Source organism: Prosopis cineraria, unplaced genomic scaffold (assembly GCF_029017545.1).
Source record: "Prosopis cineraria cultivar Desert tree isolate PC_DT_omini unplaced genomic scaffold, ASM2901754v1 PC5, whole genome shotgun sequence".
Taxonomy (NCBI): Eukaryota; Viridiplantae; Streptophyta; class Magnoliopsida; order Fabales; family Fabaceae; genus Prosopis; species Prosopis cineraria.
In genome coordinates, this window is record NW_026555336.1 from 2,740,857 (window position 1) to 2,766,765 (window position 25,909).

Here is a 25,909-nt window from a genome sequence, read left to right on the forward strand (position 1 = left end):
AGAAAGGAAAGACATGTAAAATTTGAACGAGCTTGAATTCCGCATGTGAGGATATGTTATTCGGTGATAGCAAGTGAGATCATGTTTTTGTTTATGTAGTTTCTTGATACTTCTCTTTTTGTTTAAGTATCCATACAAAAGAAGACAGAATTCACAGCAGCGATGCACATGGAGAGGGGGATTGAATTATGAACTTACTGCAAACTGTCGTTCTGTTGATTCCTTTTGTCGTTTGGATATGCACACTTCAAAGTTACTCTCTCCGTTTTTTATTGCTAGAAAAACTATTACTTTTCACTTGTATTTATTTGATAAGCAAAATTACTCATTTTAATAAGCATTTATTATATATTTCTTCAAACACCTCTCATGATTTATATTAACAAAAATAATTAATACAAGAGCATATTGATTAACACAGGACATTTTAATATAATTTTTTTATTTTCATACATAATTATTATAGTTAAATAACTTTTTAACTGTGTGATAATTTTTTTTTATATATATAAAAACGGAGGCAGTATAAAGGCATCAAATTGAGTGATTTGCACATTAATTAAACCAATCACACGAAATCTAGCTTTCACTGTCAGACCATCGGCCACTACATAGGCTCCTAGAAATTAATTAAGGATCTCTAAGATTTGCGGCCGGACGTTGTTATTATTAGTCGAAAAAAATGACACCTAATAATCATGGCACCTTGTATAGAGTTGGAAAAGCTAACACTATAATTTACATAATAACAAGGTTTATATTTTATACTGATTTGATATTGATAATGTTGATTGATCACATACTTCCTCCGGCACTCGCAGCATTGCCTTGCTAATTCGACTACTTGCAACATATTGAGTCTCCTCAGAATATCAACTGATAGTGAATTGAATATTCGCTCTGTATGCCTCTTGATTTTGTTGTTTTAAAAGGAAGCGTGCACTTCTCATAAATCAGTTTCTGACCCTTCATTCACAGAAAACCTTTTTTTATCATCTCGAGGACTCTTGATTAATCAACTAATTAGCACCTTTAATAACTTTTATATTTCTATATATATCCCTTCTCTTCTAAATATAATTAAAGAGCATTAAAGTAAAATTTTAAGAATTAAAACCAACATTATCTAGGGAGAATGACAAGTAATTAAGGACCTTTGAAGAATATTAATGCTAAATCAATAACTTTAGAACTAAAACATGATAAAATAAGTATTTAAATTTGAGAATATTAGTGTTGAAAAGTCTTAATTTAACATTAATGTTTTTACAAGGTTCTTATTTGTCATTCTCCTTATTATCTATATATTTGTGCGTATTTTTACATGGATATATAATACACTATATATTTTGGTGATGAGAAGAGAGTGATTGATCAAAAGAAACTATATATAAACTTCTTACAAGCAAACTCGCATAGTAGGACAAGAAATTCATGATAGTACAAATAATACTTTCCTTTCTACTACATGCAAGAAGAGATTATTTTTTAAAATACAAAAGACAAATTAGTGACAGCATCTTAATTTCATTTTGCATGCATATATATGACAGAATTATAGAAAGTCTGAAAGGAAAATGCCTTGCATGCATGGTCTAACATGCCAGAAAACGCACGTAGTGCCTAGCTAGCTAATGCAGATCAACGAAACACACATGTATGCAGCTGAAGTCACACACACACACACACACGCATACAAACACACAATTACACCCCCCCCCAACCACACACAGAGGTGACAGAAATAACTAAGCTCTTAGGTTTTTATCTCTCGGTGAGGAGCAAGCCCAGCACCACAGCTGAAATATGGGGGTGTAGGTTTGGTGAAGTGAGCTTTTGATCCTGCGGTCAAAGAATATTCAGCGTTTGGAGGACTCTGGTCTGCCACGTGAAACTTCGTTTTCATATTTTTGTTGTCTTCTTCAAATCTTCGATGACCAACCCCAGGACTGTTTCCTGGCGTTGTAGGTCGATGAGCATTCACTTGATCATCTCCATTTGAATCTTCATAGACATCATTCACGTCGTCCTTTGTTGTGAAGACTGAGTTAACAGCCTTCTCTGCTGCAGGCAGAGCAGTGTCTTCGTTCTTCTTTAATGCCTTTATCTGCCTTCCCTGAGTTATAACAATTACATGGCAAGCCATTACTAGAACAACAACAACAACTAAATATTTGTGCATGGCCTGAAATTGACCCATATATAACAATAGATTTTGAAAGCAAAGTTAAAGTTTTTGTTTTGTAGAGAGGGATACTAGATATAGAAAGGTGTAAGGAAACAGGAAAATGCGTGAATGAGGATGAAGTGAAGTGGGTTAGTGAGAAGTTCCAGGATCTTAGGGCTTTTATACTCTTGGTTGAGGATCCATGCTCTGTTTAGATTCAAATAAATTAAGTTCTCAGTTTAATAATTCACATTTGACTAAAGGGGCTTAATTGACGGATAGTCTGGGGAGGTGTAATGGGCGGTGTACATTAAAGATATTACTATTTTTAATTTGTATTTAGTTCTTTCATTTAATTCATCTCTTTTTTAAAGAATTAATAACATAAATAAAATACCAAAAATTTTGTTCTTCTAATCAACCTCACCAATTCCAACACGTAGAGTGCAAGCTCTTTCTTTCTTCACTGTTTTCTGTGAAAAAAATTTAGTTGAATTGGACTTCAAAAACTCACCAACCTTAAGGCCATATATATGTGAATTGTTGTTCAGTTTTGACTTAGATTAGTCTCTCACGTGAGGGAATGCGTTCCCTTTATTATATGCAATCAGTATATTTCATTTTCTGTATTTCTTCTGATCTACACCTCTTCTTCCTTTGCAATTGTATGTCTTCCATTCTTTTGTTTGCATAATTGATGTCTAAGCACCTGATACATTCACATATGAAAATCGTGAAAAAGTGACAAGTAGGTTGAGAGTTGTTGATATGGAATAGTGAGAACGGAAGCTGGAAGCTTACATGAATTTGACTACATAATGACCTCTCATGGTGTGGAGAAGTCCTTGACGAAATCATGGAGAAGAAGGGCAGCTCGATGACTGGCGAATCATATAAAATGGACCCAGAAATTTACATGAAGATTCTGTCCTGTTGCTTCTCCACTTACAGAAGTATAAAACTACTTTAGTGTATAAGTGAATGGTATCTGTTCAATCTCAGATATCTTTATAATTTCTTCGTGGAAAATTATTCAAGATGAAACATATCTGTCTTTGTTCTGTAATCTGTACAATCCAATATCTTTTGGTTACAATTTTAAAATTAATGAGTTTCATGATCATTATTGCGTGGCCGCAAGCTCAAAGGCAAGGAAAAAGATTCCTATATCTAAGGGTACGGTTCTCCCGTAATCATATATTTGATTTGCTTCAAGATTTGGTACTGCACTGCATTCATGGTTTATTTGACTGGGCGTTACAGAAAATCAAAAGATTGTTATGGTCGTCTTCATATTCACCAGCCGTTACTCTGGTAGGACCCAAACCCCATATTTGGTGGTTCACACTATTTTCCTAATATTTATTTGAGTTGAAACATTGGTAACCTTCCAAGTTTACTCTTCAGATCAACTAATGCTTAACTTCACCGACTAGCTAGTATGTTTACACCCCGTTTCACTCTACTTCTCATTTTATTAATCATGGAACAAAGGATGGTGGGAAATATATTTGGTTTGAAATTAAAGTTACGTACAGAGAAAGCAATATACATATAGGTGTGCATACGTGCACGAAGGAATCAGTTAGTGGTATATTATATTACTTATTATGATTACAAAAGGATGGTTTATAAGAGAGGCCAAATTTGACCAAGTTTTATTAGTCATAATGCCAAAGATATGGACTTTAAAAATATCTATGCATCTCTTGCTCAATTTCTCGTGTGTATCCAGGGTTAACTTTTGTATGGTAAGCTTATATAGGCCTTCATCTTTTTAATTGTTGTTGGATGTGTGATTTCTATTTTTCATTGTTTATTATCTTTTTTTAGCTGGTGTCTCCTTTTCCAGCTTATATATGGTTGTTTCCGTGTGCCTACTGTGAACATGCATATTCATTTTTAAGCTTAATTTTATCTTGTGAGACTTTACACATTAACTCAAGCCTACTCATGCTTATTAACAATTTATTCAACAAGACGAATTCGTGAGATATTTTTTTGGTGTCAAGCATATAATTGATTTAATTTCCCGATTTTATATAATGTACAGATAAATTGATCTTATTGTTTGGGAAACAGATTTCTTTCTCTCATTGAATGAATCAATACGCACACACACGGAAGTTAATTCTTTACCCGACGTCTCTTATTTAATAGCGCCCGCTATATATCGCAAATATTTTTGGAGGAAAAAAAAATGCCATAACGCATGCACATTCGATTTAATTTGCCCCAGTGATTGCCAAGACAACAAAAGAATGTGCCCCAGTTGATCAAGATAATGATGAAGGATCAAACAAAAGTGAAGTCAAAGGCGACATGACCACCTGATTTGTGTAGATTCCCAGGGCCTACCACTTTAATTAAATAGAGTTCTAGGTGAGATATATGACATAATTTGATTAGCTCCATTTATTATTGGGCAAATGATCGATGTGGTAACTGGTATGCAGGTTATTAATTACAGGAATGTCTCAAAATAGTTAATGTGATCATTAACGTTGTGATTCGATGAAAAGGACAATAAAGATTCTTCATCTTGAACTAAAAATCTGATTTTATGAACACCGTGCGTGCACTACTGCGGTACAGCCTAACACTTCACTTTTGGCATTACAAATATATAAACAACATGAGCAACCAATAGCACTACCATTAATTAATATCTTATCGTCGTATTTTTATTAATTTTTTATGTATTTTTTTAGTCGAGAATAGACCTAAAATGAGGGTTCCACAATCCCAGGAGCCAACCTTCTGCAAGATTCTCCATTAATTTACTTTGAAATCGGTGCATGATTAGCGGCCATATAGTGAAGCTTGGCACCATATGCAAGATTCTCCACGACTATAGGCTCATCATTATAGAAATTTATCTCTCGCATATGGGACTGACTGACAGGCTTAAGTGGTAGGGCACGGGGACACACAAACATGTGGTCATGTCTCATTTGACTTTACTTCTGTTTCATCCTTCATTATACGGTCTTCGTATGTTTTTAATAAAGGCATGTTCATTTTGTTGTTTAAGGGAAGAAAACAATAAAAAGTGCCACTTAATTAGTTTCAAAAAAATTAACGTCAAAATATTTATATATATTCAAATAATTCTTTTTGGATATTGAATTCTTTTAAGAGTCCTTTATTGATATTCTTCTTTTAAAAAACATCTTTTATTTTTACCCCTATGTTAGTTAATGTGATTTGAATAGTTGTGAATAGGAAATTATATATATTAGTTATGGACAAGGGTAAAATTAAAAAAAAACAATTAATTTTTCATGAGAATTTTTAAAAAATAAATTTTCTTACATGTATTAGGTTGTTTATGTTTTGAACCAATATTAATTGAGGAGAAATACTTATATTTTGATGGAATAGTAATTATAAGGCACTTGATGGAATAGTAATTATTTTTTTTGATATTACTAATATTTAAAATCATTAATTATGAGAGAGAATATAATGTAAATTTAAAAATTTTCATTTAAATGAGGGTGAAACTAAAAATTTATGCTATTTTCAAACTGATTTAATAATTTAATCATCTCTTATTGATTTTGATGAAGTAGTTAGTTATATCTTACAATAAATGCTAGAGGGTGAGAGGGAGTAGAATTTCAGCAGATTTTGGATATGTAAATTCCGAAAATCAGTTGTAAATTCACTTGTAATTAAATGGGAAAACTGAAAAGTACCGACGAACTGATAAAATGGGCTAATTGATCGTTGGGCCAGACTCAAAGGCCTTGATTCTCCCCACCTTGGAAGGTTACTATGATTTATGATGTCAAGGATGATTTAAGCTGCAAGCTTCCACCAATCAATTAACAATTCTTTGTCCTCTTGAGTCGTGAGTTTTGATATTCTTATTTGATGACAAATCCAGTGAGAATTTAAAAAAAAAAAAAAGGGCACGCAATGGCAACATAGATAGTGCAGATAAAGAAATATATAATATAATACACTAATCAATCATCGAGGTAAATAAAAAAAAAAATTACTTCCGTTGGAGACCAGTGGAAGTGAAAGCTAGCTATATTTCACAATAAAAGGTTAACAATTGCAAGTGAACGAGCTCCTCGTACATAGTCAAATGACATAATTGTCTATGACATAGAGCCTTAACATCACTTAGATAAACTATTCAACCATTAAAACACAAATATAAATACGCTAATATACCAGAACTTCTCTCTTCATCTGGATTATTCCCTACACCCAAATAAAACTTGAAAGCTTGTTTTGAATTCTCTAGTAAGGGGTGAATGTCTGGCCATGCGGAAATATTTAGTAGTTGTGGTCGTCGTGGTTGCCGGCCATGAAGTTGTTATGACTCACGGAAGGCAAGCAAAGAAATTGAACCAACGTTTCTCGGCGGAGAAAGACAGTGTTGCTCATATTTCGTCAGAGATGGTGGCGAATCAAAACGTTGTTGATGCTGATTACGTACGTAAGTGTTTTCAGACCCATGCGTGGAAGAGTTTGGAGAAGTCCCACACTCCCACCCTACATGAGACAGAACAGTAATGAAGAGGCATGATTTTTAGGGAGTCAGTTAGGTATAATTAATTGATTTTGTGAGAAACTTGACTAAACTCATCAATTTCGTTATGCAGTTATTTTGGTAATTATCAATTGATTTTATCTTATGTGAAACTTTCTATATCAAGTCAAAGTTCACTTTCACTTTTGGACATATGTACACGTGTTGAATTTCATGTCTCATTCTTCTCATTTTATTTATTTTATATCAAATGTATCCATATATAATAAAGATTAATCATGTCAACCTAGTAGTGCTGCCAAGATATGATCATAAGGATTAATATGGTTTTGAGCTTTTCTTTCTATTGGCAGACGCACCCAAATGATCATTATTAGAGATAAAGAAATCAAAGTGTTACATCTAGAAGATAGAAAGTAAATTAAGAATATATAAAATTTAGGGGATATTTATCTAAATAATTTAAGCTATTTTAATGAAGTAAACCATTCTCAAGCATATTTAATATAAGGAATTTAACAATTCGAGAATTTAAAATGACCTTATAGTCTACTTGTTAAAATGATCAATGCGACTCACTAAAATGATCTATAAACACCATACTATCAATAGGCATTGATAATATATAATGCAAGGATTTATATCTATTTAGCACGTGATCTTATATTAATCTGAGCTCGTATAAATATAAAAAGTATTTTTAATAAAGCTACCACTGGCTTTGGGTTCAACTTGACTCAAATTTAAATTAGGTTTCTTTCTCATTTTTTCAGTTTTTGCTTTCAGAATTTGAATTAGTTTGAGTCTTGATGAGTTTGGCCGATACAGGATGATCTTTCGTTAAAAAAAACAAGAAGAGAGAATAATAGAGAGATTTCAAAAAGATCAATTAATTCAACTATTAGGTCCAAAGTATTAATTTATAGGAATTTATAAGTTTGACTTTTAATTTTATAATTTTATTGTGAGAAATTTGTAATTTGTGTTTTAAATTTTAAAAATAAATTTATTTATTTTTCAATCATGCTAAAATTTTAAAAAAATTTAAATTGTAACTTCATGACAACAAAATTACAAAATTAATAGTCAAACTTACAAATTTTTAAAAATTAACACTTAAAGTTTAAGTTGAATTAATTAGTTATTTTAAAACTTTTTTATCATTCTTAAAAAAAAAACCTATTACTAGTAGAGATCTAGAAACTTCACTGCCTTATTTTCTTAATCTCATTCTCTGTTGACCTTCATACTTGGGTATGCAGAAGAGTGTGACCGGAGCAACAAAACCTTTGTTATAACAATTTTTGTTTTGATTTAATTTTATTTTTATTCTGACTATTTTCCAAATAAAAATTACATACACAGCTGGCATGAAAGAGCCAATCAAACGCTTTTTCACTTAGAAACATTCGGGAGACAAAAACTCCACTACAGCGCCCACGAGCACCACCGGCGCATGTTAGCCAACCCACAAGTCATAATTAATGACAACAAAAAAAATTGAACAAATATCACAACTTTTTCCAAAATTAATTAATAATATAAACATTTTTATTTGCGGGACGGCTATGGCTATATGAAGCGCCGAAGCTAGGCTAATAGGCTACTGATTTTACTGAGCTGATGAGCTGCACAAGCCGCAAATTTTACAGATTTTCAAGATTCTATGGCACTATGGACTTACTGTGGAAGATTCCTTTTTCGGTAACCGAGATTCCTTTGGTTGGGTTAATTAAATGTTGCCTTAATTAATTATAGGCATAGCAGCTTCCAACAGGATTGGTTCAAACATGAAAGCGGTAAAGGGCACTTTCATTCTAAATATAGGAGTTAGTTGAGGGATTTTAGTTTCAAATGTAAGATCTCAATTATCATATTTAGTATGTTTTTTTTTTCCTTTCAAAATATCCATATTGATGTATTGCTTAGAAAAGTTATATTTATGTATTACTTATAAAAGATAGGCATTTTAGAGGAACTAATACACATATTTAATTTTCAAATAATCAATTAATTTTTTAATTAATTTATGTGAATTAGTTAATTAAGTCACTCTTATATTTAAAATTAGAGAGTACTCTTCTGATTATTTTTAGAAGTCATTTTTACTAACATTATTAATACTAATGTAAAAAAAAAAGTGTAAGGGATAAAAATGTGTGAAATTTTAAATATGCCTTTATATAATAAATTTAAAAGGTGATATTATGTTAATTTTTTCCTTTTATAAAAGATAATTTAAAAATATCTTTTAAATATTATCTAAAAAGTTGTATTATAACTTATAAATGAGATAGATTTTCTAAAATGTAATTTATAAATAGGACAGAAAGGAATAATGTCTAAATGAAAAGAAAATAACAATAACCAACACAAGCCCTCTGGTGAGTCTCGCTTTTCTTTTATTATAATAAAAAACTTTAATTGTACTAAGATCGATGTTATATATTCCCACATCAAGTGGAATTTGGTCTTTGTATTCTTTATTTTGGTGGCAAGTAGCTAGCAATCAGAGAACTGGAAACTCTGCATGTGGCAAACTTGTGGCCCCTAGCTGCCTATTTGCTTCCCCAAGGTCGGCTAATTATACTTTACAGATCGATTTTACTTATAGAGCTTATTTTTCCTCATGCGGACGAAATAATTTGACGTTCGAATTTATATGCGTAGAAACGCAATTCAATTTGACGCCATAGGTTCTTAATTTTCTGTGTCCAGTACACCCACCCAGAGAGTTAGCGAGTCTTGTTGCCTATAAATACCATCAATGTGTGGTAAGCTTCTTCGTCAGTGTCTAATCTTACTCCTATTCCTTCATATAGGAACTCGCTTGTGTGTTCTTGTTCCAAGTTCCAATCCACTTCACAACCTTTAGCTTTAGCCATGGCATATTCCACTCGTACTTGTTTCTTCTTTGTACTGTTGCTTTTGTCCCATGAACTTCTCTTCGTGGAGGGAAGGAACTTGAGACGACAAAGCAAAGACCACTCATCCAGCTCTGCAAAAGACGCAAGAAAAGCAACAGTTGTCTCTCGAGCTGCTAGAAATTTGGAAGGAGACGTTGAAGGTTTTCGCCCCACTAATCCAGGGCACAGCCCTGGTGTTGGCCATTCTATCAAAAATTGAACAATCCATCATGCAGTAATATTCTGCATGCACGCAATTATAATCCTTGGTGTTATGCACTGTAATTGTCACATGTTACCTTACTGTATTTCCTTAACTATATGTCATGTTAATTTCACGCTCTGTAAGATAGGTTCTGTTCCATCGTATTCATCTGTGTCTTTTGTTTTTAGGCCCATAGTATATGGTTATGATTCCTGCATGCATGCTTCAATCCAGTTTGTCATAAGCTTAATTTGCATCTTGTATCAATATATATTATGTTTGTTGTGATCTGCCACAAGGTTTTCATCTTCTTCCTCTATCTAATTCAATCCATAGCTACTCTGGCGCCAGACTCGAAAGCATGAACTATACTTAGATACCGTGTGACTGATGATTCCATAACAAGATGTTGGCAAGCTAGCATTTTATGTGGAGCTGTTATTTGGCAAATATATATGAATATGTTTCTCTCTGGAAGAAAACCAATAGTATATCATGTTTTCCGATACGAGCAGATCATTAACCAAAAATGATGGATACAGTAATGACAAAGTAAAATAAAAATGAATAAAAACAGGTGGATGCTTGAACTTTAAAATCAAGATCATCCTATTTTTTGCTGAAGAATTTTAGGTAACACACCAAATTTTCTGGCCTCTCTTCATGAGAGAGAAAGTGGAAAGAAGATTATTTTCCGTGATTTTCTACCCATCTTCCTTTCATTTTTATTTTTTCCTCCTCACCAAAGGAAGCATGGATGAAGTTTAATTTTACTAATAACATGATATATACGGCAATATATTAAGCAATACAACTGCAATGAGAATATAAAAAACATATGCGTGCATGTATCTTCAATGGCAAAGTTGTTATTATTGTTGTTGTTGTTGTTGTTATTATTATTATTATTATTATTTCTTACCAACTTCAATGGCAAAGTTAGGCTTATAGGTTTTGCAGTTGAATGATCTCATGCTTCGACACCATGAGTTTCATTCGCATGGTTATATAGTGGAAGGACAAAGGGATTCAAAAAAAAAAAAAAAAAACAAAGAAATAAACTAACATATAAACTGGACAAACATATGAACTATTAGTCTATTATACTACAGAAAGTCGGAAATCTATCTGGTGTAGTATACATATTAATTAATATTGATGGGTCTAGACTCATTCACGTGGCTTCAAGTAGCTAGGGTAGTTCATCAAGCGAATGTGTCAGACAGCCAGCTTGGAAACCATTTCTTTAATCATACAAATGGCAGTATATTCTCCCGTACTACGTAGCTTTTGAACACTCGTTCTAGATTCTCACGGATTCCCACTTGCTAGTTACAGCTGTAATTAATAACATTCCAGGATATGTTCATTCAAGAAGCTAAAAAGAACCAACCAATAGGTAATTAAGCACTGAATGTGTTTTCCAGTGTTTTATATTTGTAGTTCAATTTGATGAGGAAATAGAAACATGTAAATAATCCATGATGCAATATCTCGCCACCAACCCTAGCTAGCGCGCATCGCAATTCTTACAAGTATGCGACATGCAGTAAAACCAGGTCTGTTTCTCCATTGTTTAAGACATATAAGTATAAAACATCCATTTATAACTAGTTATATCGGTCATGAACTATTAACAACTCGTCTCAAACTTTATACAGCGCACAATGCTTTTATTCGAAACTATTCAACATCTATTTTGATGTCACATGAAGCATAGTGCTTTTAAACAGTATTTTTTTATTAAAAAAATTCAGTATACATGTGTATCTTTGCTTTATGTGTGTTTTTTAAGAGCTTACATATGCCTTTGCAATGTAGGAGCAGGCTATTCTAATTACCGAACAAGAACGAGGGGAATGGGATCATCCCAAGCTCAGGGAAAGTGGAATCTCACTTTTTGGTTTCTTCGTTAAAGCTTACATATGGACTATGCAAGGGAATCTTCTGCTTTTCTTTTGTTGCCTTGCTGTCTCTTCTCTTTCTTTTTAATTCCCACTCAGCACTGGAAAGGCTGTATTCCATATATATGTATCGAGCTTCTATATGCCAGCGCAGTAAGACTAAGTTTCAGGAGAGAAAACCAATTACAAAAATGGTAGTCACGAAAACAAATATTTAGTTTGTGCTTTCATTAATTAATTCAAAGAAGCGAAAAAGGAGACTAAAGCGAATATCGATCCCATAAGAAACGGGCAAATGAAAAGCCTTGCTAGCTCAGTACGTACGCTTGGCGTGGTGGGAAGGAGCTCTTGGAACAGTATTGAAGTGTTTATATGAAAGACAAGGAATGCTTTCTTCTTAATCAAGATTTCAAGTTTGTACCGGCCGATTCAAATCTAGATTATTTATTCGTACAAGATATTTGATATTTGATAAAAAAGAAAAATAAAATGACAAGGGACACTTTCATTTTAAGCTCATACATATCACTCTATCACTGTACACCCTTGGCCAATAAAAAGAAAAAAAGATCTCTAGACCCAAATACTACAAAAACCAAAAAAAGGCAAGGTTTGAAATTTCAAAAGAAATTAGATTAAAGAGCTAGGCATATAGTACAGCCTAGCTAAATTTATATAAATTTGTTCATGTCTTTAGTGCGTATCATATATATATATATATATATGTATATTCTCTAATAACAGTAATAACGTTTTGTGGCTTTTGAAGCCCTTGATCTATGGAAATATCTCAGCTTATCATGTTTTAACTCAACAGATGAAACACAGAGACGTTGTGCCTAAATTTTGTCCAATTGATACCAAAAGAAGTTTCATGGGGCAAGAGACGAGAGCAACAAGTAGACAGAGTAAACATGATGTTCATCACTTCTTTTTTAGAGAAGATGGGTTTAGCAATAGATACGAGCCACCCTATAGTTTCTTTCTTCTCTAATTATTATTTCACAGGAAAGTCTCTTGGGAATATTTCCCAGCGATGAGGAATGAGAGGAATCACATGCGCTGGGCCAAGCAAAAAACTTAAATAAACATAGGTTTACTTTTTCATTATCACTATTCATAACTTGCGAATAGTTTAATGACTTATTATCCATTTTGTATTTTATTCAATAAATATTTTATAATTTATATTGATGTTCATAATTTAAAATTGTCACTTTGTTATTATCTGTATATTCTTAAAATATTTTATTTCCAATTCCATAAAATATACAATTTTAGTACGTATTTAACAATATTCTAATAATAATAATTCTTCGCGACAATGTTTTATTTTAATTATCAATATTGTGTCACGCGTCCATTTTCTTAGCACAACTAGCGCTTTATCTTTCTAAGATGATTTTTATATACAATCTATGAATACATGAAATAATGCAAATCAAATTTATAGTTTTTTTTGTAAAAGGAAAAACACTAATAGGAAATAGAAATAAAAGAAAATAATAGTGTCACCTAAAAGAAAAACTAAATAAAAGAAAAACTGCGGTTTTTTTTTAACATGAGAAAAGAAAAATAACTGAGAAATCAATATATATGGTTTATGGTTAAGTTGTGGCTGTTAATTAGGTACCCTTCCCTTCCTATGTGCGAAATATAATGGCAGTTATGTCAGTTTGCAGTTGTAGCCGAAGCCAAACGTTCATATATAGAATCCGACTCAAGTGGTCCTTCCTTTGATTAACCAGCAACACAAACAAATTTAAATCACAAAACTTATTAAAGTTATAATTAAACATAAAGCGAAAGCGTAAAGCCCGTTCAGCTGATAGTTCTCTTAAACTATCATTAGAGTTTATTATATATTATAGCATCACTAGTTCATGGGGACAATCACTAAGTGCCTTCCAATTTTAAAGATCGCAAGTTGATGCATGTGTTGCCTGACGGCTGATGATGTGGCTTCACTTTCTCAAATATTGAGTTAATTAAATATCAGGAGCTCATCACTTGATGCTTTATCGTAACTACAAATTCGTTGTTTGCTTACCAGTTCTTAAAATAACCTTTTACAAATGTCTGAGTAGTTCCCAGTACTAAGCTAGTTTAGCTTATCTTAAGCCACTCATCATTGTACTAAAACTGTGAAATTCATTAACACCTTTCTAAGATTCTTCAAACATGTGGAATATGACAGAGAGAACCATACCGGATTTTTGTTTTTCTTTTTTGGTTTTGTCCTTGTTTGTCTCTCACTTGTAGACCCGAGAATAAGGGCCAGGCTTGAAGGACCGGGTTTGGAGGCCCTATTTAAATCAAGGTTTGGGTTTTGAAAATAAATTTTTTTTAAAGTAATCGGGCTTCCTTGATAAGCCCTGTGAAAAAAAGCTCGAGCTCAGGTGGCATTTCAAGCCTGATTATCTTATATACAATCACACACATACACACTCACACGCGCGATTAATAATGACATAATTTGATTAATATTTATTGTAGATGATGAAAAAGTTGCAAAAATAATTGATATTGAATCTCTACCTTCATCTTCAACATGTAAATCTACATCTGATAGATCTAATATTTTATTTTTAGATGATGATGACGGAGAGAATTTAAATTTACATTGATAGATATTTTAATCTTCATCTTAAATTTAAAATTTTAAATCTTTGTCAAATTTTATGTGAAATTTTAATTTGTTTCGTATTAATTAAATTTTAGAATATTCTATTTAAATTAAAATGTTAATTTTTTTTTCCAAAAAGAGGGCTTTAGGGCCGGTCCTGAGCCCTTTAAATAAAGGTTGGGCCTCAAAATTAAATTTAATTTTAGATAATCGGACTTTAGGGTTTGAGCTCATAAGGGCTAGGCCCTGAAAGGCTAGGCCCGCCCTAATTCCCACCTCTACTCATTTGTTTAGCTCAATTTTTATTGTTATTTATTAACAATATTTTTTTATTAATAACCCAATTTATTTGTTAGAAAAACTAATAACGAATCAAATGACAGGCATCAAGTCTAGATCCACTTTGAATTTTTATTCCAAACTCTAAATGTTATTTTTTTCATAAGGTAAGACTTGTATATATACTCAACCTTATATATTTTTATCCAAAAAAATCTCATATATTTAATATATTTTATCCAATCAAAGAAATACATGCAGATATTAATGCGTTATTAATATTAATAACAAGACTATGGTATAGAATAAATAATTTATAAACAATACACATATCTTAATTTAATTAAAAATAAATATCTTAAGTATATAAGTTTTTTCCTTTATTTTATCTCCTTTCACCTTCTCTCTCCTCCAGAACAAGAAAGCTTTGGTATACTTTGGTGTTGTAAAAATAACAAAATTAAAATAATTAATATCAAATGTTATGGAATTTGTCCCATTAACTCTAAACGTTGATTGTAGACCAGATAAATTTGCAGGTTGGTGCGACATGACACTTTTATTATATTGACTTTTTTTTGTCCAAAACCTTCAACATAACATCCCAGAAATTTTCTTGTTCGGCCTTGAATATATAGAGATGGAATAGATTAAAAAGACATTTACTTATAATCTTAATTTAACAACAATTTTTTTAAAAAAATTTATGTTATGTGTTTGGATGTATATGAATTTGGATTTGAGCTAAATCTATTGTTTAGGTAATTAAAAATATGTTAAACCCTAAACCCAAACCCAAACTCAAATCCTATTTCAATCTCTTTGTAATTTAAAATTCTTTTTAAATCCCTAATATTTTTAAATTTTCATGGAAGCCTCTCTTTTCCTTTACTTTAGTTCATCAACTTCATTGCTTTTTCGACTTTGACATTGTCAATTGGGACTGGAACATTGATGATGATTGGAACCGGATTGTTGACCACGATGGGGACCGAACGACAAACTTTAATTGGGACGAGATTTCCGATGCCAATTGGGACTAGACGGAAACCTTTCATTGGGACTGTATGACCAACTTTAATTGGGACAAAACCGTTGGCGTTGACGGAGAATGCACGAATGAGTTTAACCAGGACTGGATTGCCGATGCTGACTAGGATTGGACCACCAGCACTGGTTGAGACTGCATGACCAACTTCAGCTAAGACCCAATTGCTATAATCTAGTACTAAGTTGTAAGGTCGCCCTTACTTAATCTCAATCAACTCTAAAATTAAAGGTAATCATTGGACTAACCCAATTAGATTACCAAGTTTGTAATTTATAGAAATGAGATCCCAAGTTTTTCATAGTTCAAAATACTTAAATAACATTTGAGAACCTCAAATCAGAGTAAAATGCTTATTCAAAAGCATGAGATGCTTTATAGGAGTGAAAAGACTCAATTGCAATTGAAAAACAACCAGGAGTTCAAAACAAGGTGATGTGTTGAGGTATGTGCACATGCACCATGGCTGTTCCTCTCTATGCCACACACCGTGGCATAGGCACCATGTGTCGTGGTGTATTGCATGTTACTAGATAGCACTTTGTTGTCAAATGACAACAACTAAGGGCTACTTTTGACAAGCCCCATTTCTTCGTCCAATTAACATCTGAATGAGTTAATCTATGTGTCTACCAAGAGTGCTCTTTTTATAAATTAGCAAATGAAATGGGTTTTACTTGCAAATTATATCATATGGGGAAGATAGACTAAAACCCATTTTCACAATTTTACACACTTTTTATAATTCAAGGGTGCCTAAAAACCCACACATAAAAGCTACATCTAACACCCAGAATATACTCAATAGACTTAAGACTACCTGTACAACACATCACTAGCATCTAATCTCAATAATACTAAATTTTCATTCTTTAACCCCTTTAATATCAAAAACAGAAGGGAGAAATTTTAACATTGCATAAATCATTAGATTTCAAATTCAATAATATGACAATATTCCCTATACTCGCACAAGTATTTTGACTCTATTAATACTTAACCAACTTACATATAACATTCTAGGTCCCAAAATACATCCCAAGATTATAAACAACAATATAGTATAAGTGTATACAATCAAGACTTGACAATTGACATCGTACAAGTTTAGACAGCTAAAGTCAACAAAATTAGGCTGTCACCCTTGATTGGGACCAGACTGACAACTTTAACTATGATTGGATAGCCCACACCATCTAAGTTGCCCTTAAATTCAAATATAGAATTTGAAATTTGAAATTTTATTTAAGATTCAAACAAAGAATTTTAATATTATAATTTAAAATTTTTTACATTATCCAAATAAATAATTTAAAATCTATAAATTTCAAATGTAAGATTTTATATCCAAATTCCAAAACCAAATCCACCAATTCGAACATAATCTAAGAATATTTGGCATAAGCTTTTACGCAAGCATACTATACACATAAAGGCAGCTAAGATAACTCCATGTTAATATAGCATGCAAGATTTTTTTTTGGGTGGAGATTTGCATTCATCTTTTTTTTTGTCACAACAATTTTCATTCGATTTTGTACGTGACAAAGGATTATTTATTCATTAGCTGTAAGAGAAATATAATAATAAATATTTGTTCTAGTACAAACAACTTTCATTATTGTGGAGTTATAGAGAAAGTATAGAATAATGTTTTGCATGACTTAGCATGTAAGAATACACACAGCAAACTTCTAATGCATAACAACATTGAAAACATCACGCATACACGTATTAATTCAACCACACGCCACATTTGAGCTTCCAAAAAGCTCGATTGATTTATTACTTAATTGATTTGGTACACACCGCACTTCTCCATTACCCTTGTTTTGATTAGCAGTATGGATGCCCTAGGCCAGGGATGTGAACTAGCTCTGTAGGCTTGAAATAAGTTTTAGATCCTTTAGACATAGAATAATAATGTTTAGCATCTGGGCTTTCCACTACCATCACCTTTGTTTTTGCATCGCTAATTTCTTATCTACATTTTTGATGACCCACCCCAGGACTGTTTCCTAGCATTGTTGGTCGATAAGTACTTATGATATGATCTCTATTTGATGAATCTTCAGGGACATAATTTGTTTGTGGTACCAACAGTACAGAGGTGAACGATAAGCTGCGTGAGTCGTGCCTATAAGGATATTGTTCTTATGAACTATTCTGACACACCTTTGACGGACTGGCAGTTTCCCAGGATTAAACAAGCACTTCCTGTGGAGCAAGGAAACAGAATGATAGAGATTAAAAAACAAACACAGACCAACACGAGAGCAGAAGGTAGAGGGAGAAGAGAATTGTCTCGAAAACTCAAGAGGCTGGTCGAGTATTTTTGTCTGCACCCATGGCTATATATAGCCTGAAGAAGAAGACATGAACACTGGCTCATAATCACCGAATTAATGCTTCGGTTACACACGTATAAAACACCATTAATCTGGAGACGTTGGCAAACCAAAATGTTTAAGAGATTAACTCAAAAAATTGGTTTTCAAAAGTGGTTTAATACCCAAAAAACTGCTAAGGCTTCAAGTTCAAATTCAAAACAATAAAACCAAAGGTTTTTCGCGTAAGCTAAAAAAAATTATTTATTTAATTATTTTTGTAAAAGTAACCCAGTAAGAGGAACCCAATGCCTCTTGAACTCGTGCGCAGGGGGCGAATTGGCTGATTTTAACTGTGATTGCCTTGTGTTAGCCTATCTTATGTGCGTGAGGCCGCTTCTCCTCCAAGCCCATTTTACTAGCCCACTTCATTCCTTAGTGTATATACACTAGAAGAGTCCTTCATTTAGTCAATGTGAGACTTTGATACACACACACATAACAATCTCCCACATGTGTCAAAAGGATCTATATTTGTTTGAGTTATTCATGCAGAGGATAATCACTTCAAATTTGGTGTCTATCAACTTGAATCAAACCTAAACTAATAAAACTTAGCACACAAAAAAGTCGGTGTAACTTTATTATTGAACCAACATATCTTGAGCGTGTACTAGAGGTCTTATTAATTGAATTATACCCTCACAGTCTCTACTGTTAATGATAGTTTTGCACGTTATCGGCCATGCACGACGCCTGGTTTTAACAAATGTTCTAGAGATTTCATCACGATCTTATAGGAGCAGCCCCACTCCATAGTTGTATAGGTATTTCCATTAAGTGTATCTGCAATAAATACACCATCCATAAGGACTATGAAAACATTAAGAGCTTTTACTCAGCCTCTATTCAATGCATTCTAGCACTTTCTCAAGCCATAGGAAGGGATAAAATTTAGTGCTAGCAGAACTAATAAGTGACTTATTCTTACCCATTGAACTTTCTTCATGGGATCTCCAATCATAAAGGTTGGGTTGCCATCACCATTAATTTTATGCTTAAGTCCCATCCCCTTCGACGTTTCAATAATAAATTTCTTCCCCAGAGATTTAGTTAACAGATCTGCTAGATTTAACTCTGATTTCACATAATCAATTAAGATGACCCAATCTTTGAGCAGCTGCCTTATAATATATGTCTCAATCGAATATGTCTACTTTTGCCATTGAGGTCTTATTTTTAGCCGTTGCTATTGCAGACCGGCTATCACAATGTAAAGACACTGACGGTGTGGGATTTTTACCTATTGGAATACTCACTAAGAAGTTTTTCAACCACTCAGTCTGAGTCTCAGCCATCTCTATGGCAATAAACTTAGAATCCCTTGAGGATTTTGTGTTGATTGTTTATTTTGCATACTTCCAGGTTATTGCTCCACCACCAAGAGTGAATATATAACCACTAGTGGATTTTGTCTCTTCTGAATTCAAAATTCAGTAGCATCACTGTATCCTTCCAATACAGCAAAAAATCCACTATACATATATCATAATTCATGGTACCTCTTAAATATCTCAAGACTCTCACCAGAGCCTCTTAGTGTTTACTGCCTGATAGTGGGTATATCTGCTCAATCTGCCTACAGTATAAGCTATATCAAGCCTAGTAAAATTCATCAAATGTAACAGACTCCCAATAATCTATGCATACTCAAATTGAGCATACTCAAATTGAGCAACTAGGTCACCCTTGTGCTTTTTTAACTGTACACTCGAATCATAAGGAGTACTTAGAGGAGCATCTTCAAGATGTCTAAACTTTTTGAGAATTTTTTCAACATAATGTTCTTGGGAAAGTAAAATTTCATTTTTATTCCTTATGATTTTTACACCTAAGATTACCTTAGCTTCACCCATATCTTTCATATCAAAAATTGAAGAAAGAAATTTTTTTATTTCATTAACAACACACATACTAGAGCAAAAATTAGCATGTCATCCATATACAAGCATATAATCACATAATCATTATTCACAAGTTTTGTATAAACACATCTTTCTACTTCAACAATAGAAAATCCACCAGTTGTCAAAACTTGATCAAGTTTCTCATGCCATTACTTAGGCACTTGTTTTAAGCCATTCAAAGACTTGATAAATTTAAAAACTCTATTTTCTTATCCAAGAATCACATATCCCTCAGGCTGTACCATGTAAATTTTTTCTTTCAAATCACCATTTAAAAAAGCAATTTTAACATCCATTTGGTGAACAAAAAGCTTGTAAATTGAAGTCAAAGCAATAAGAACTCTTATAGAAGAGATTCTAGTCATAAGAGAAAATGTGTCAAAATAATCTATATTTTCTTTTTGAGTAAAACTCTTAGCTATAAGCCTTGCTTTATATTTATCAATTGAACTATTTAGAAAATATTTTTTCTTAAAAATTCATTTACACCCAATAGCCTTAGCTTCTTAGGGCAAATATGCTAAAACTCAAGTTTTATTTTTTCTTAAAGAATCAATTTCAATTTTAATTGCTTCTTTCCAAAATTTGGCATCAGGAGAAGAAATAGCTTCATAAAAATTTAACGGTTCATCTTGCAATAAATAAGTGTAAAAATCATCTCCAAAAATTGTTTCTTTCCTTTGCCTTTTACTTCTCCTTAAAACCAAATCCTCATTTAAATTTTATTCAAACTTTGAATTCTCAAGAGGTTTAGAAACATGCTTAATTTTTAAGGAAAAAATATGTTCAAAAAATTCAGCATTCTTAGTCTTTACAATTGTATTTTGGTCTAAAATATTACTTTTTAAAACAAAAAAGCACAATCAGAAGTGTTAGAACCAATTTTCTTCTTTTTGGGATTAGGCAATAAAACTTTTACAAGATACCCCCACACTTTCAAATATTTTAAATTTGGGGTAAACATTTTTCATAACTCATAAGGTGTTTTCTTTATTTTCTTATGAGGTATCCTAGTTTGTAAAAAACATGTAGATAAAAGAGCTTCATCCTTCAAGTTAACAGGTGTAGAAGAACTCATAAGCAAAGCATTCATCATTTCTTTTAATGTTCTATTTTTTCTTTCTACAACACCATTATACTTGAGAGAATAAGGAGGTGTTATCTCATGTATAATTCCTTCTTTTTCTCAAAAATCATTTAACAAAACATATTCTCCACTTCTATCAGATCTAACCCTTTTAATCCTTTTGTTTAACTGATTCTCAACCTCTGCTTTATATAAAAGAAATTTTTCAAAAGCCTTATCTTTATTTCTTAACAAGTATACCTTAGTATATCTTGAAAAATCATCAATAAAAGTGATATAATATTTTTTACAACCTCTAGTCATGGTTTGTTTTAAATCACCTAAATTTGTGTTTTAATTCAAATTCTCTTTGACTAAAAAAATGAGGTTTTTTACTTTGCTTAGTTTCTGCACATACTTCACATTTTCCAAATTATTGTTTTAAATTTTAGAAAGTAGTCTAAGTTGTCGCATCCTATTTATATAACCTTTACTAACGTGACCTAGTCTAGCATGCCACAGATTAAAGGAATTAACCATATAAATAGACATATACTCAGAAGATTCAGTCTTATTCATTTCATCAACATTCAAAACAAACAGTCCCTGATTACAATACCCTTTGCCTACAAACACAATATTTTTTGTCATTACAATCTTGTCGGATTCAAATGACACTTTAACCCCAGCTTTCCCTAAAAGAGCAACTGACACTAGGTTAGCTCTAACTTCAGGCACATGCAGAACATCGTTTAGAGCCAAAGTTTTTCTTGATGTGAGCTTTAAGACCACTTTTCCTTTTCCTTGAACTTTGACAATTTGGGAATTAGCAAGGTAAACACAGGTTTTCCCTTTCTTTACAGGATTATAGGAGGTAAACATCTCCTGGCTAGCACATATGTGCTTGGTAGCCCCGGAGTCTACCACTCATTTCTTCACATCAAAAATCAAGAGAGCTTGTGACACCATTGCAGCAATAATGTCATCATCACTATCACCATCTCGTTGTACTAAATTTACATTTAGTTCTGAGGCTTATCACAATTTGGTCTCTTTCTACACTGTGTTGCATAGTGTCCTGGTTTACCACAGACAAAATAGTCTCTTTTTTTCTTGAAAGAGGGTTAGAAGCATTAGGTTTATAATCAAATTTTCTATTCTTTTTGTCTTTGGTTTTAGGATTATACCTCTTGTTGTGAGGCTTTGTCTCCATCAGGTTGGCTTTGGATGTCATCTCTTTGGTTTGAGCTGCACGTATTGCCTTACAGTTGGTGTCTTTAATGATGATGTGAGTAATCAGGTTAGTCAAGGACAGCTGCTTCTGTTTGTGCTTCAGCTGTTGTTTGTAATCAAACCATAATTCTAGCAGCTTCTCAATCAAGATCCTAGCAATGAACTCGTCTGAAAGGTTGATGTTTTTGGCATGAAGCTCCTCCAGCAGCTTATGATATTCATTGATTTGCTCCTTCACATCCTTGTTCTTGGTCATCTCTCATTTTTAGTAGTTGCTTACAATGAACTTTTATTTACTGGCATCCTCAGCAGTGTACTTTATCACCAAGGACTCCCATATCTTACAAGCTTCCTTGTAGACATAGTAGATATTGAACAAATTATTAGATAAAGTGCTAATGATAGTGTGTCGACATACCTTATTTGCATGAGTCCATGCAACTCTCAGGGCTTGATCAGTATTAGCAGAAGGCTCATATTGATTAAGAGTAGCGGCCACACCATACATGTCAAGAACGGTGAAGACTCGTTCCTGCCAGCGTTTGAAGTTCCTGCCATCAAAGACTTCTATCTTTAATATGTTTAGGAACGGCCTTAGTAAGGGGACAGCAATAGCAGCAGGGACTTACTAATCTCCAGCCGAACCACTAGGTACACCTTTGGGAGTGACATTCTCAGCACTGTTGGTCGTCATTCGGTTGGATAGTTCTTAAGATTGTTTACGGTATTGGCAGTACAAAGGTGAATGATGAGCTGCTAGAGTCGTGCCTAAAAGGATATTGTCCTTAATTAAAAACTATTCCAGCACACCTTCAATGGACCGACAGTTCCCCAGGATTAAACAAGCACTTCCTGCGGAGCAAGGAAACAGAACAATAGAGACTAAAAAGTAAACACAGACAAACATGAGAGTAGAAGGCAAAGGGAGGAGAGAATTGCCTTGAAAACTCAAGAGGCTGGTCGAGTTTTTCTGTCTGCACTTATGGCTATATATAGCCCGAAGATGGAGACAAGAACACTGGCTCATAATCACCAGATTAATACTTTAGTTACATATGTATAAAACACCATTAATTTGGAGACGTTGACAGACAAAAATGTTTAAGATATTAACTCACAAAATTGATTTTCAGAAGTGGTTTAATGCCTAAAAAACTACCAAGGCTTCAAGTTTAAATTCGAAACAGCAAAACCAAAGGTTTTTCGCATAAGCTAAAAATAATTATTTATTTAATTATTTTTGTAAAAATAACCCGATAAAAATAACCTAGTGCCTCTTGAACTCACTCGTAAGGGGTGAATCAGCTGATTTTAATTGTGATTGCCCTGTGTTGGCATGTCTCATGTACTCGAGGCTACTTCTCCTCTAAGCCTATTTTACTAGCCCACTTCATTCCTTAGCATATATACACTAGGAGAGTCCTTCATTTAGTCAATGTGGGACTTTGATACACACACATAATAGAATTGATGTTGTGAAGTGACTTATCAGCAGCCTTCTTTGATGAAGTAGGAATGATACCATTAATGGAGTGTCTTCGTTCGTCTTGGTATGTTGGTTCCGACCATTTATCTGCCTTCCCTGAGTTTCTGACAACTTGATGGGAGGCAACAAATACAACAACTACAGCTAAATATTTTAGAATGGCCTCACCTATAACTAAAGAATTAAAACAAGATTCGAGGTTTTGTTTGAGTATTGGGAAGGGCTTTAGGGTTTAAAGAGATGGAAGAGTGGATCAAGATGATGACTTAAGATGTTATTGGATCTTATGGTATTTATAATCTTGGTTGAGTGTTATGTCTATGCCTTGTTGAGACTTTCAAGTTATAGCTAATCAATCATGTCATTCGACTAAATCTGTGGAGCGCATCCACCTCCAAATATGGGCCGTTTATTTTCCTTATACACCTGGCTTTCACTAATAACACTAATCTCTTATTGCATGCTAGTGAGTTTTGTGTGTATATTAGCTAATTAAACATGCCATTTGACTAAATCTATGGAGTGCATCCACCATTGAATATGGACAGTTTATTTTCCATATGTACAGCCGATCTCACTAATAAGACTAATCTATTATTTCATGCTAGTGAGTTTTGCATGTATATAATTATATGGGAAATCTTCTCAATTGTTGAGTTATTAATATTTCGTTTATATTTCTCTTTTGATCTTCACCTCTTAACTTCTGTTGTACTAGCTATAGCTTGTCCTCATTATTGTGTGATTCTTTGGATTTGGATTTGGTGAATGGCCTAAGTACATTCACTTAATGACTGTCTTAATTATAGTCGTTGGATTTCATCAATACTCAAAAATTGTCAAAGATATATTTTCCTCCAAAAATTCAAAACAATTCTCATGATTAGAACACTATTGTATTGTTCCCTCCAAGAAAATTAAGATTTGACACTCTCCAAGTATTAATTATATGACAAAATCTCTGCCAACTGTTTGATTAAATCAATCTATTGTTATTGTGTTCCACATGAGAAACTTATTGAGTAATTGTACTTAGACTACTTACCAAATCCAAATCCCAAAAATATATTATCATTAATTAAAATAGTCATAACTCACGAGTACGCATGATAAGTATTGATTATAGACATAGTAACGTACTAAGGTGTCGGAAGATGTTATACTTAAACAAATTAGCTAAAGTGATGAGTCTTAAGAGTTTGTAGGTTTAGTTGTGTGTGGACTTAGTATGCTTGTATTTTTTGCATTGTTTGTTGATTATTATATATTGAAATATATTATTTATGGTTTTTAGAAAATCATTCTCTGATCTCGACCATCTAGGATCATTTTACCTGGTCCTAATTTTTTTAAAAATTTAGATCATGACATATTATTTGTGATGCCTCACCAAAATTGTATACCTCTATTTGATTTTTCCCAAGTGCTATGAAAAATAGAGCTCATTTTCTCTTTAAGAAGGGTGTGTACTTTGGAAATGTAAATTAAATTAACTTCTCACTTTTAAAAAAATGAAGGACCTAAGGGAGTATTAAATAGAAGGTAGTTTATAATGTATATATCTCATAATAATTACATTATTAACTTCTCACTTTACTCATTATTATGTATATATCTTAGTCATTAATAAGAGATATTATTTAATATTATTATGTAATTATTCATCATTATTGGATTGTCTATTTCTTAATTAGTATATATATAACGTACCCTTTAGCTTAGTAATATACAAAATGTTTTCCAACTTTCTCTTATGTTTCTCTTGCTTGTTTCAAATTTTATTAATAACAAGATATATACGGCGATTTATTAAGTAATACAACTGCAATAAGAACGTAACAAACATATGCGTGCATGTATCTTCAATGGCAAGGTTAGGCTTATAGGTTTCGCAGTTGAATGATCTCATGCTTTGACACCATGACTTTCATTCACATGGTTATATTGGAGAAGGACAAAGAGATTAAAAAACAAAACAAATAAATAAACATAGATAACTGGGCATACATATGAAATGTTAGTCTATTATATTACAGAAAGTCGGAAATCTATCTGAAGAAGTATAAATATTAATTACTATTGATAGGTCTAGACTCGTTCACGTGTAGCTTAAGTAGCTAGGGTAGTTCATCAAGCGAATAAGTCAGACAGCCAGCTTGGAACCATTTGTTTAACCATGCGAATG

The 25,909-nt window shown here is 32.7% G+C and overlaps 1 protein-coding gene across 1 annotated transcript; it reads right to left on the minus strand.

The window, feature by feature from the left end:
* Window positions 1-1,743: 1,743 nt before the first annotated feature.
* LOC129310583 (precursor of CEP8-like) lies at window positions 1,744-2,200 on the minus strand. The gene has a single exon (XM_054952473.1). The coding sequence runs from the start codon at window positions 2,198-2,200 to the stop codon at window positions 1,757-1,759; it is 444 nt and encodes a 147-aa protein (XP_054808448.1). The 3' UTR covers window positions 1,744-1,756.
* Between the last annotated feature and the right edge of the window lie 23,709 nt (window positions 2,201-25,909).